At 39.0% G+C, this 13,297-nt stretch overlaps 1 protein-coding gene across 5 annotated transcripts in view; it reads left to right on the top strand.

Annotated features, from left to right (window-relative positions):
- The window catches only part of Abl2 (ABL proto-oncogene 2, non-receptor tyrosine kinase), a 129,524-nt gene that overhangs the window by 97,846 nt on the left and 18,381 nt on the right, over positions 1 to 13,297 (top strand). For 2 of the 5 annotated variants that reach the window (XM_029560182.1, XM_008826148.2), the window contains exons 1-3: positions 1,557 to 1,732; positions 7,693 to 7,755; positions 9,445 to 9,615. In XM_029560182.1, coding sequence (XP_029416042.1) covers positions 1,606 to 1,732; positions 7,693 to 7,755; positions 9,445 to 9,615 — 361 coding nt within the window. In that variant the 5' untranslated portion in view covers positions 1,557 to 1,605. Of the gene's footprint in view, positions 1 to 1,556; positions 1,846 to 7,692; positions 7,756 to 9,444; positions 9,616 to 13,297 lie in introns of those variants that run through there. The other 3 variants (XM_029560180.1, XM_029560178.1, XM_029560179.1) reach the window with 2 other exon arrangements.

Here is a 13,297-nt window from a genome sequence, read left to right as displayed (position 1 = left end):
ATCTAGATATTTCATGTAAATGGTATTCTATGTATTTGTCTTTTTGTGTCTGGCTTATTGCAATGCTTTCAGAGCCAATATATGTTGTAACATGTATCAAATTTTATTCCTTTTTATGACTGAATAGCATTCCATTATATATGTATATATTATATATCACAGTTTGCTTATCAATTTATCTCTGCTCTTAGTTACACTATAAAATTATTGGTCAAACTAAATAGATTTATTGATTAAATATTAACTCATACATATAGATTTTACTATATGGATTATGGAGATATTTTCCTAGAAAAGTTTTATGATCTAGAGAAAGAATTTCAATCTGGAATGTGAAATTCTGAGTCACTATTTGAAGTAGGCTTTAGTTATTTCTTACTTTCCCATGATGTTGACGTAGTAGCTTTGTAAAAGTTAATTTCATTGAGCATAAGCTGTTGATAATTAATATACATTACTGTCATTCTTTCTCTTACAATGTTAAATTAATATTATAATTTGGGTTTTACTTTATTGCAAGTTATTTTGGTCCTGCTTTCCTATATTTTGCTTGTTGCTTTTACTGACCTAAAATAGTAGATGGTACATATAGGTGCATGATAAGTTGAATCAATGAATGTTCTCAGCTATACATTTATAAGCACTGTCTTGTATTATTATCATTGGGTTTTTGAGATAGGGTCTTCTATAGTATAGGCTGCCCTTAATTTATGATCCTCGCACCTCCACCTGGCCAAATGCTGGTGTTACAGATAGGTGCCACTGTGTCTTTTGTATTATTTTTGTAGGCCACACCACCAAAATCGTCTGTTAACTTATTTTACTAGTTTCATTCTCATAAGTCACTCTCATTTTCAAGTTCTTAAAATTTTATGTAACTTTCCCCTCTGTACTCATAATTAGGCTTTTCCCTTTCAAAGTATCAGCACTCAAGATTTCAACACCGTTTTGCTTTGCTTCGCTTCGTCCTGTATAGAGCCACAGAGCCGTTTGGTAAAGGCACTTACTGCTGGCCCCTGCCTATGCCTATGAGTCACACTGGAACTATTTCTTTGACTTTGGATTTGTGGTTTCTTAAACTAACTGTAGTGATGTAAAAGATGAGTCTAGTTAGGCGTTTCCTGTCTTCTAAAAGTGTGTTTGGTGTTTTACTGTAAACAGCTTTTCTCCAGGGAAACTATAGTCTCAGCCCATCATTTCCTTGGGAATGAAGCCTTTCTATATGCACTGCTCTTGGCTTCTTTTATTATTAAACTATTTGTGACCGAAATAGCCAGTCTCTCTCTCTCTCTCTCTCTCTCTCTCTCTCTCCCTCTCTCTCTCTCTCTCTCTCCCCTCTCTCTCTCTCTCTCTCCCCCTCCCCCCCTCCCCCCGCCGAACTTTTGAAGCAACTCCATTCTGAGTCACTCTCTCACTGGTTCTTAGCTGTTTTCCTTTAGGTCACTCTCCGCCCACCGTGGGCTGAACTTAGCCTTTTATTGGCACCCCCAGCCACAGAGTACATGAGTAAATGTCACATGTGTGTGCTATTGCTTGTCAGACAGTGGAATTTTAAGACTTCCTCTCTACGTAGAACAGTTAACATTTGTGCTTCTGACCGGAGGGATGGTCCTGGGGCCAATTAAGCTTCCACCTTCCAGTTACAGCAGAAATCAGGACCTGGTGCTTCGCTGCCTGGTGCTTCGCTGCCGGTGCAGTGAGGCCTCCAAGTCAGCTCTGGCCCACCTGACAGGTATGACCAGAGCTGATGGCTTGAGGAGGTAGATAACACAGTAATCAGGTGTGGATTTATCAACTCCTGTTTCTTCATTCATGGCCAGTGAATGTTTATGTGCCTCTTTTCAGGTATTTTACAGTAGAGTCTTAATAAGTGCTTAATGGATGAAAGAACATGTGAATAATATGAAGTGATGTTAAGATAAACACATATCTTGATCAAAACTTAAGCTAAATTGAAAACTATTGAATAATATAGCCAACTAAAACAGTTTTTAAGAGAGGTATTAAAAGTTATCAGCTTCTTAGAGAAAATGCAATCAAAGTAGAATTATGTAAGTTCTGTATCTACTTTGAGGAAATAATTACTGCCTGACAGATTTATAACTAAAGTGATAAAGATTACTGATTAAGTAAATGGTGAAGTGTTTATGATAAAACTAAACCTTAAACATCTAAATTTCCTCTGAATTTGAATTTGTTTTATTATTCTGGATTTTAAGTTGTCTAATTATAATAACTTATATTGTAGGAACTGCTGTTTCTTTTTTCTTTTGTATCCTGGAAATGTATCAGTAGAAAAAAAATAACAAAGTAACCTTTTCTTAGTAGTCAAAATATTTCTGCTCCCCAGTCCTTTATACATGTAAGAAAATCGGGGTCCTTTGCTGCCTTCTTTCACATTATCTACCTCTGTAGCAGTGATTAACTTGCTAAGTTAACTAAAATGCTGCAGCCAGCTTCACATTGCTGGATTAAACATTCCTAGCCTCACACTGACATGGAGGCAGGCACAGTACATCTGACTCCTCCAGCCTTGCCAGTCTTAACTGAGAAGAGGGTGACATAGACTAGACTTTCTGCTAACACAGTAGCACGTGTTTGCATTCAATTTGTTTTGGATTTTTGTCCTGTTCTTCAGTTTGTTCTCCTCTTACTCTAACTTCTTGCCATTTGTCTAAGACCTTATGTAGCTCTTGAACTCATTATGCTGATTCTTGGCCCCAGAAAGAATTTAGGATTTTTTAAAAAATGTTTTCCCCTTGTTTGGTGCTAGTGGGTAGGCTAGTGTTTTAGTGGATATCCTGTGTAGACGGGCTGGGCAGGAACTTGACTCTCAGTTCTATGAGAACAAATGAATGAGTGGAAGAAAGAAGGAAGGAAGGAAGGAGATGTTCTGAGTCAGCTAGAAAGACCATACAAAGCAGAGATGGGAAGGAGGGAAGTGGGGGAATGAAAAGGATGGGTTTTTGACTTGTAGTCTTTTAGTTCTTTTACCTTAAAAAAGTTACTTTTATCCTGCCTTTATTACTTTATTATTTAAGGAATATAGTATTGGTTGGCCTATGTATATCTTTAAAATTTACATAAAATTGTTCAGTGAACTTCATTCTGGTTTGTTGTTGTTGAATAATATGGTTTTGAAGAAATTGAGTTACCTTTAATAGTTCTCTGGGCCTGGAGTTCCTTCCCTAGATAGACATGTCACGGATATTCCTGTGTATTGACAGCAGTGTGGAGTTTTTGTTTATCCCATTTAAAGTGAGACTGTGTCTGGCTCCAGAGGTTTATATTCTGTTTTCTAATAGCTTCCTCTATGAGTTTGGTAGGCTACATGATATATTCATTCAACAAACCATTTGTTGTATGTTGGTTTGTTTATTTGAGGATAGGGTCTTGTGTTGCCAAACTCATCTGGTGAGAAACTTGAGATCCTCCTGCCATAGCCTCCTGAGCACATGGATTCCAGCCATGTGCTACTTACTGTGCCTGACTCTAACAAATCTTTTTTGTTGTTTTATTTAAAGTCTCAGAGAGACTTTTTTCTTGTTCACTATTCAATGAACAACAAAACAATTCCTGTCCTCATAAAACACTGCAATGGGGGGGGGTTATATAGTACACGTGGATACAGTAAATAAGTTGAGTGATATGTTTAGTGGTACAAGCTATAGTGAAAACTATCAGGAAGGGAGACATGGGGGTGGTGGTGGAAGTGTTGTAAGAAATAGATGCACTTTAAAAGAGGATCATCAGAAAATGCTATCTCAGAAGGAAATCTTTGGGTGCAAAAAAGAGGGGTATGTGACTGTCATGTTAAAGCAGTAGTACAGAAACTAGTGCTCAGCATGGCAAGCGGGGGAGGAGCAGCAGAAGATGAGCAGAGCAGGGGCTCGGCAGGGAAGACCTGCTCTATCAGAGGGCTGGGATTCAGATCCCAGCACCCATGTTGAGCAGCTTGCAAACACCTGGCCTCCATGGACACCCACACACGTATGTACAAACACGCATGTGCACACCCCCCCAAATAATAATAAAATAAAATAAATATTAGAAAAAGAAGAACTGGACAAATGAAGCCGTGAGGGGCAACATGGAGTTTTCTGTTTGGTTGGTTTTGGTCTATTTGAGACAGGGTCTCCCTGTTGTCCCATCTGGCCTGAAACTCACTAAGTAGACCAGCTGGCCTGGATCTCATAGAGATCTGCCTGCCTCTACCCCTGGAGTACTGAGATTAAAGGTGTGCACCACCACACCTGACTTAAACATAGAGCTTTTAAAGGTGGATGCTATGTTGAAAATAAACAGCAAGGAGCACGTGTAGACACATGGAAATAAGTAGTGTAGTGAAACAGCGGAGGCAGTAGTGAAAAGGATGAGAAATGGGTAGTTTGGATATTCACATTTTTTTGATATGTGTGTGCATACATGTGTGCATGCACATGCATGTACCTTAGCATGTGTATGAAGGTCAGAGGACAACTTAAATGAGTAGGCGTTCTCTTTGCATCATGTGGGATTTGGGGGTTGAACTCAGGTTGTCAGGCTTGGTGGTAAGCACCTCTACCCACTGAGTTTTCTCGCCAGCCTGATTTGGGATACATTTTTTGAAAGACGGTGCCATTAGGGGTTTTGTGAGAGTAAGAAATGAGTCATGAATCATAAAGATTTTGGCCTCAACATCTGTGAAGATAGAATTACTTGAACTTAGCTGGAGAATTCTGGCAGGAGATGCAGATTTGAGGTAGGGATGGAGACCTGGAGAGCAGTTTTGCATAGTAAGATCTTAGCGTGTTGTTAGTGATTTCTAACCTTTATGTTCTGAAGCCCAGTGCAGCACCTCCCATATGTTTGCTCAGAGTACTAGCTTCGTGAATTTTAACTTATTTTTTAAAATATTTTATTTTTATTTTATGTGTATGAGTATTTTGTCTGCATGTATGTAAGCGCACCACATACATGCAATCCCCTGCAGAGGCCAGAAGAGGGTGACAGAGCCCCTGGAATTGGAGTTACAGATGGTTGTTAACCTCCATGTGGGTACTAGGACTTGAACCTGGGTCCTCTGGAAGAACAATTGTTCTTAACTGCTGAACCATCTCTCCAGCCCCAAATCCTTACTTTAAATGTACTAGGTTTCACAAAATAAGGTATAAATGTGTGCTATTAGTTTTGCCTTCCTTGGGTTTAAGTTTATTTTAGTGTCTTACTGCTATACAGTATTTCTAATCTGGTCATGGACAATACAAAAGTCCTCAGAGTTGAGGTTTTCTTCCTCTTACGATTTCAAGTAAAGATAACTTTGTCCTCTGTAAGAATAATGAAATGTACTTAAAACTATTTGATACCATTAAATGGAGGAAAATTACAAATGTGGAGAGTATAATGTATTTGCCAGTGTTAACTATTGAAAATATATATATATATATATATATATGTGGGTCCTGCAGCATTGTGGGTCCTGCAACAGGGTGATCCTCTGTGTTCACTAGGGATCCTAATAGGTGCGGATATTTTCTGTACACTCCTTTTTGTTGATTCTTTTGGTTTCAATAAAGAATTAATATTTTGTAGCTCAGTAGAAATTCTCTTGATACAATTTTCAGTAGAGTAATGAAAAATATAAGTAAAAATGTTTCTTAAATTATATTTTTCTTTTATGGTAATCCAAAATGAGTTACATTGGCATATAACTCAGCTGTTTGATTTGTAACAGTGTTTGTTTAAACAAAGAACAGCATTAGCTTTTCAAGTCATGAGCATATATTTAAGTTTATCATACTATTCAAGTTTTTTGTTGTAAGATTTATTTTTTATTTTTAATTATGTGTATTGGTGTTTGGGTATATGCACATGAGTGTATAGGATCCCCTGGTGCTGGAGTTAACAGGTGTGCGTGAGCTGCCCAATGTTTGTGCTAGAAACCAGAACTCAGGTCCTCTGGAAGAGCAGCATGTGTTCTTAACCCCACCAAGCCATCTCTCTAGCTCCTATCTTCCTATTCTTTTAATTAATTAATTAATTAATTTTTTTTTTTCTTTTTGAGACAGGGTTTCCCTGTAGCCTCAGCTGTCCTGGAACTCACTATGTAGACCAGGCTGGCCTCCAACTCACAAAGATCCACCTGCCTCTGCCTCCCAAGTGCTGGGATTAAAGGCGTGAGCCACCACGCCCAGCCCTTTATTTATTATCTTTATTTTATGTGTATGAGTGTATTGCCTGCATGTGTGTGAGTGCACCCATGTCGTGCAATGCCACAGAAGTCAGAAGAGGGCTTTGGATTCCCCTGGAACTGGAGTTAAGGACAGTTCGTAGACACCATGTGGGTGCTGGGAATCAAACCCGGGTCCTCTGCAAGAGCAGTCAGTGCTCTTAACCTTTGAGCCATCTCTCTAGCCCCCTATCTTCCTATTCTTAACGCAAAACAAATTTAACACTAGAATTTTAAACATACCCTGTTCAGAGAAGGAAGGCATGTGATGAAGTGAAACATATTCTAAAACCAGTAGAATTACAGATCAACCTACAGTAGAATAGGAATCTCTGTCCCAAATAGAGAGAAACCCAGGTTCTGAATAATTGGTTCATGTATTTTTTTAAAGATTTATTTACCTCTGTGTGTCTGTGTGGGTGTGTTACTCATTTATGGATGGATGGATGGATGGATGGATGGATGGATGGATGGAGACTGGGTTTCACTATAAAGTTCTGGCTGACCTGGTTCACACTGTGTAGACTAGGTTGGCCTTGAACTCACGAGATCTGCCTACTTCTTCCCCTCAAGTGCTGGGTTAAAGATGTGCACCACCATGCTTTGGTTAATATGTTTTAAGATAAAGATACATTTTATTGTTTCTGTCATTTGTGTTTTTATGTAAGTTGGGCATTCATGCAATAGCTGATATTGAACACATGTTGTGGAACCTTGACAGAAAAAAAAGATGCACTTCTTATCCATACAAGTACATTGTAAGATTGGGAGAGAAATGTAGATAGGAGGGGTTGATGCAGGAGGTGTCAGGCTTTTGAGAGCACAGAGAGGAAGTGCCTGCAAGGTTTCTTGGGGAAGGTTATAGATTCATAGGGGAGCTGAGTGATAAAAAATGAGGAGCTGGCCAGTCAGAAGAAAAGTAGGAAAAGGGAGCTGGGGAGATGGCTCAGTTGTAAAGTGCTTACCTTGCAAGCATTAGGATCTGAGTTTGATACTCAGAACCCATTTTTGTTGTTTTTAAAATGCTAGGCATGGTGGTACACTTAAAATCCCAGTGCTAAGGCAGAGACAGGATGATCTCAGGGGCTTGCTGGGCCAGCCATCCTGCCTAACCTACTTGCTGAACTCCAGGCCAGTGAGAGAGCTTGTCTTACATAAAAGATGAATGGCTCCTGAGGAACAACATTTGAGGTTGTCCTCTGGCCTCCAGACACATGCACACACATGTAGAAAAGAAATGTAGGGGGAAAACCCTGTTCCAGGTGTAATGGAGTGTATGAAAAAAAGCCAAAGTGTGGGGAGCAGCATGCTGTGTGTTAAAGTTTACCATTTGAGCTGTGGTGTGGGAAGAGATGAAGCTAGAAAAGTAAGTCCCACCTACTCGTGAAAGTGCTCAAAGGCCAGGGATAAGTGACTCCAGCTTGATGGTGAACTCTTAACGAGGCTTAAGAAGAGTGATATGGTCAAATTTTTGTCTTAAATAGATCACTTTGCCAGCTGTGTGGAGGATGGATTTGAGGGAGACAAGACTGGAGGCAATAGTCCAGGTGAGAGCTGTTGGGGATCTGAACTAAGGCATTGAAGGAGAGCTGGAGAAAGGGGGTGACCTGAAACTGAATGAAACCGCAGGTCAAAGGGGTTTCCCCTGAAAACATGGTAAAAATTTTTTGAATAAAAAGCAAGCAGAGGGAAAGAGACATAAAAGAAAAATGTTGCATGACAGATTGTTTGCCTTGACAAATGGCCACTTAAAACAGCCCTTTGGATCAAGAAAATTGCTATTAAAACAGTGTATTTTTTGTATAACCAAACTGAGGTTTGGGAGTCAGGTGCTCCAACAAAAATGAGATGGGACTGTCTTTCTGCACAGTATAAATGAATTCAGGAGCTGGAAGGCCTTGAGGAAGAAACAGGTCTTACAAGACCTCAACTAGTATACATGACAGGAACTCTAAATATATAGATGGTAGTATTTTCTAGAAGTTCTGATTAAATTATTAATAATTTTTAAAAATCTGCCCAGGAAGAGAAATTAGAGTTAAAAAATAATTAGAACAGTGAATAGTTGTAAGCTACTGTAATATTAAAAAGTTATTTTGGAATGCTAGCAGTATCTGTATTAAACCAAATATTAAGCATATTTCTTTACCTTTCCCTTATTTACTTGCCTTTTTCGAGATAGAACTTAAGCTGATCTTAGACGCTCGTCCTCCTGCCCTCTGCCTCCTGAGTGGTAGGGTTGCAGGTGTAAGCCACCATACCTGACTCAATAAGTTTCTGCTATTTAACAGAGAACTTTAGGATTATTTTGCTAGAAGCACAATTTCTGTATATTTATTTGTAAATAGAAAATCTTGATTTATGAAGTATTTACATATTTATGGAAAAACTTTCTTACAGTTTGCTTTATATGGAGAACATAAAAGAAGGGAGGTAGGAGGATTTACTAAATTTCCTTAAGGTCATCACCAAGTGTGGGAGTATTCCTGTAACCCTAGCACTTGAGGTTGAGGCAAGAGATTCAGGAGTTCAAGGATCATCCTTTGCAGTATAGCAATTGTGAATTTGAGGCCAGTGTGGACCACCAGTAAACATTTTTTCTAAAATTTTTATTTTTCAGCCGGGCATGGTGGTGCATGACTTTAATACCTGCACTCAAGAGGCAGAGGCAGTCAAATTTCTGTGAGTTCAAGGCCAACCTGGTCTACATATTGAGTTCCAGGCCAACTGGAACTATAGAGAGACCCTGTCTCAAAAAGACCAAAAATAAAATAAAATAAATACAATTTTTATTTTTAATTTTTAGAAAACTGTGCCTTTGCTACTCATTTAGGGCTGATGAATAGAAGTAGAAATAGAAATAATCATACATATAAATCCAAACTAAATGCTCATTTTGTGGTCTTTCCTTTGAGTACCTTGTAACATTTTCAGCAAGTTAATTGCTGCCTTACTCTCAATACAATACCTGTTTGCTCATTCTTCTTTTGTATATGTTTTTTGAGACAGGGTCTCATGTAGCCCAGGCCTGTTTGAACTCATTATATAGTGGAGGATGACCTTGAACTCCTAATCCTCCTGCTTCTACCTCCCATGCTGGGTCTATTTGTGTGTTCTTTGTGACTCCCTAGTTTGCAGTGTGGGCCAGCAGCTAGCACACTGCCTGTGTGCTGAATTCAAATGACTTTCAGTTGTGGAACTCACCATGGATTCCTTTCCCTCTTTGTGTCTTGCAGAAGTTTTACACCGCCCCTACGGTTGTGATATTGAATCCCAGGCACTGAATGAAGCCATCAGGTGGAGCTCCAAGGAGAACTTGCTGGGAGCAACTGAGAGTGACCCTAATCTCTTTGTTGCACTTTATGACTTTGTAGCAAGTGGTGATAACACACTAAGCATTACTAAAGGTGAGATTTCTCTGCAACACCCTCTGGCTTCCCAGTTTCTATATTTTACCAATGGCTGGGAAATGAAGAGGCCTATTCTGGCTTCTGCCACTAAAATTAGATAGGTGATTTTGTTCTTAGGCACTTTGGATTTTGGATTCATTCTCTCTTCTTTTCTTTACCTATTTCTGTGATGCTGCTTTAAACAACAACAACAACAAAAACAGCTCTTTTTCAGGATTTAATAAGGATAAAATGAGTTAAAGCACCTTGAAAAAGTCCATATTCCTATAATTTTGCACTATATGAAATATAGTCACATATCTATTTAAATGGAACAGTGACTGAGATATGCCACAGTGCCAGGCCCCCCACACCCACCCTCACTACTCAGATTTGTTGCCTGTGGACTGCCTGCCTACCTGGAAACTGTTACCACAATGAGATTAAGAATTTATAAGCCAGCTGTATGTCTTACATACTCTACTATTTAATTTGGCTAATATTTTCTTTCTCTTTTTTTCATCACTATGTAACCCTGACTGGCCTGGAACTCACTGTGTAGACCAGACTAGCCTCAAACTCCTCAGACCTTTGATTTGTAAGGTTTAGAACAAAATATGTAGTGGGAATGTTATATTAAATCAAGATGACAGGCCTCCCCTGACTGGCCCTCTGAAAGAGCAATACTTGCTCTTAACATCCGAGCCATTTCTCCAGTCCCTGGAAAAATGTTTTTATATAACATTTTTATAAATGCCCCCTACCCTGCAGTGCTGAGGATCACAGTTTGGAACCCCATACATGCTAATCAAGTGTTCTACTATTAAGCTAGAACCCCAGACCTTATACATCAATTTTTAAACCAGTCAGATTCACTAAAAGCAGAAATCCTTAAGACCAGTTTTCTCAGACCGAGGTGTAGGCGTGTCCCAGCGTGGGTGTGAATGCTCACATACCTGTCCTTGCAGTGTTCAGAGGCATACATAGGCAGAGTGAAAATGCATGAGCTGGTAGAATCAACTTTAAGGTTTGGGGTAGTATTGGGGCAGATGTTGAAATATGTATGTAGGTAGAGGTTGTGACCGTGCACTTAGAGGGAATTTAGTTTGAAGCTAAAACAAAGGACTTCAGGACATCTTCTGGATGGTAGTCCTGTGCACAGCAGTGTTCTTTTTACCTCTAATGATAATTCAGTGGAGAAATTTGCAAAGCCGTGATTAAGAACATTCTTGGCTAGGTATAATTTTCTTGTCAGCATTTTCCAAGGTAGCTCCGTTACCAAGGAGACACTGATAAAGTCTGGTAATTTCTCAATTATTAGTTATAGCAACTGCTAGTTTGCTGATCAAGGACTGGAAGTCCCTTTCTCTCATGACCAACAGTAGTTTCTCTTTAAAAACCATGAAATGCCTGATTTTTATATCGGGGTCTTATTAATAAAAAGTCCTGTCACGATAAGCTGTACTTTTATTATTTGAAGCAGGGTTTCATGTCTTGAGCTTGGTATAAAGCTGACTGGCCTTAAACACCTGATCCTCCTGCCTTTATGTCCCAAGTGCTGAGTTTATTATTATTGAAGAAAAGAAAATAACTTCTTAAAGGAAAATAGCACTTATTTTAGTTCTTCTTTTGAACATGATATTTTGCTTGAATTAAAAAGAAATAAAGTTTGGGGCTGGAGAGATGACTCAGAGTTAAGAGCATTGACTGTTCTTGCAGAGGACCCAGGTTCAGTTCCCAGCACCCATGTGGCAGCTAACAGCCGTCCGTAATCCTAGTTCCAGGGGATTCAATACCTTCTTCTGACCTCCATGGGCATTGCACAACATGGTGCACTTACATGTAGGCAATGTACACATAATAATAAAATCAATAAAATATATATTTAAAAAAAATGTTACCCGCATGGTGGTATACACCTTTAATCCCAGCACTCAAGAGGCCAAGGCAGGCAGATCTCTGTGAGTTCTAGGGCTACATAGTGAGACCTCATCTCAAAAAAGAAAGACAAAAATTTGTGTTGGTTATGGTAGCTTTCACCTGTAATCCTAGCATCTGGGGGTGCTGAAGCAGAATTGCTGGGAGTTCAAGGCTAGCCTGGACTACATAGTGAGTTCTAGGATGACCTGATCTAGAGTGAGACTTTGTCTCCAAAAAAAAAAAAAAAGGTTTTATAGAAAGTGTTGTGTGCCTGTAATCATGGCCACAGTGGGAGGTTGAAACAGGTGGATGGCTTGAAACCTGGGATTTAAAACTTAACCTTGAACAACCGAGTCAACCCCCCTGCAAAATAAAAAAGAAAGTACTAAGATTCCTATACTGATAGACTCAATACCTACTTTCCTATCAATAGAAAATTCTCCTAATTACTAAAAAGAGGAAAACAAAACAAAACCAAAAACCTAGGGTCTAGTTAATTTAAATGACCTATAATTACCAGTTCTATCACTTATTTATTTTATTTGTGAGTGTTTTGCCTGCATGTATGTAAATGTACCTGTGTTGTACAATGCTTGCAAGACCAGAAGAGGGTGTTAGACCCCCTGAAACTGGAGTTATGGACAGTTGTTAGCCACTATGTGGATGCTGGGAACCAAACCCTGGTCCTCTATAAGAACAACAAGTGCTCTTAACCACTGAGCCATCTCTCCAGCCCTACCAGTTCTGTTTAAAGAAGCAAATGTCAGCACACACAAATAAGTTAGTCTTTACTTTTTGGACTAATAGAGGAAAGTTATAGAGAAACAAGCTTTCCTGCAAGGTCCTTTCTTTTGTACCTGTAGTGAGCTACTGTATATCTGCATATCCATCACGGCAGCAGACACTCATCTCTTCTCTGTCTGTATGCAGTATGAAATGCATACACATATGTGTGATCCTGTACATGCTCTTAGTGCCTTTTCTCCTATCCCAGTGTCTTAGGTGAGACAGTAGGGCTAATAGAAAGTTAACCTATGGTAATCATCTCCGTAGGCTACAGGAAATAGAGATGGCTATCAGAATTACTTTGAATTTTTTCTCAACAGCTTTGGTATGGTACTTCTGGGTCCTGTGCTATATTGACTGATCTGATATCCTTCTACACTCTATGACTCTAAGGTAGCAGTTGTGAACTCTATAGAAAGGAGATGAGTGCCTCGGGCCCTACCAGGAGTGTTTAGCTTAACATTTACATTACTAATAACATCTCTTTCACCTTCCCTGTTTTGCTAAAGAAACTTTTAATCTGCTGCAAGTATGGAGCAATATATATATGTGTGTGTGTATGTGTGTGTGTATATATATATACATATAAATATATATTGAAGCTTAAACTTGATGTTTACATTTTTGTAGAGAAATCAAGGGCGTTGAAGTTGAGACAGATACAGACTGAGTGATTTGCGTTTTCAAGTCTAACTTCAGAGCTAGCTTTAGTTTCCACAGACTGATTTTAGAGGAATGGATAAAAGTGATTCATTTTTTATGGGAAACAAGGAGGAAATTGAGAAACTAGCTTTTAAACCATGAGTCCAGAAAACACTTGTACTTTGGGAGTTCTCACCAGCCCCTCCCTGTTCCTCTAAACAATTTTCTTGCTGAAAATGCTTCCTCTGACTGGGGTGAGTGTGTTGTGTTGTGTGTGTGTGTGTGTGTGTTTGCTTACATTGATGGTTTTGTTGCCCTGGTATTACTTGAAAATTACTTTTTTTTTTTTTTT

Source organism: Nannospalax galili, unplaced genomic scaffold (assembly GCF_000622305.1).
Source record: "Nannospalax galili isolate Female #2095 unplaced genomic scaffold, S.galili_v1.0 scaffold429, whole genome shotgun sequence".
NCBI lineage: Eukaryota > Metazoa > Chordata > Mammalia > Rodentia > Spalacidae > Nannospalax > Nannospalax galili.
The sequence above is the reverse complement of the archived record's forward strand: the minus strand, read 5'-3'. Positions and strand labels throughout refer to the sequence as shown.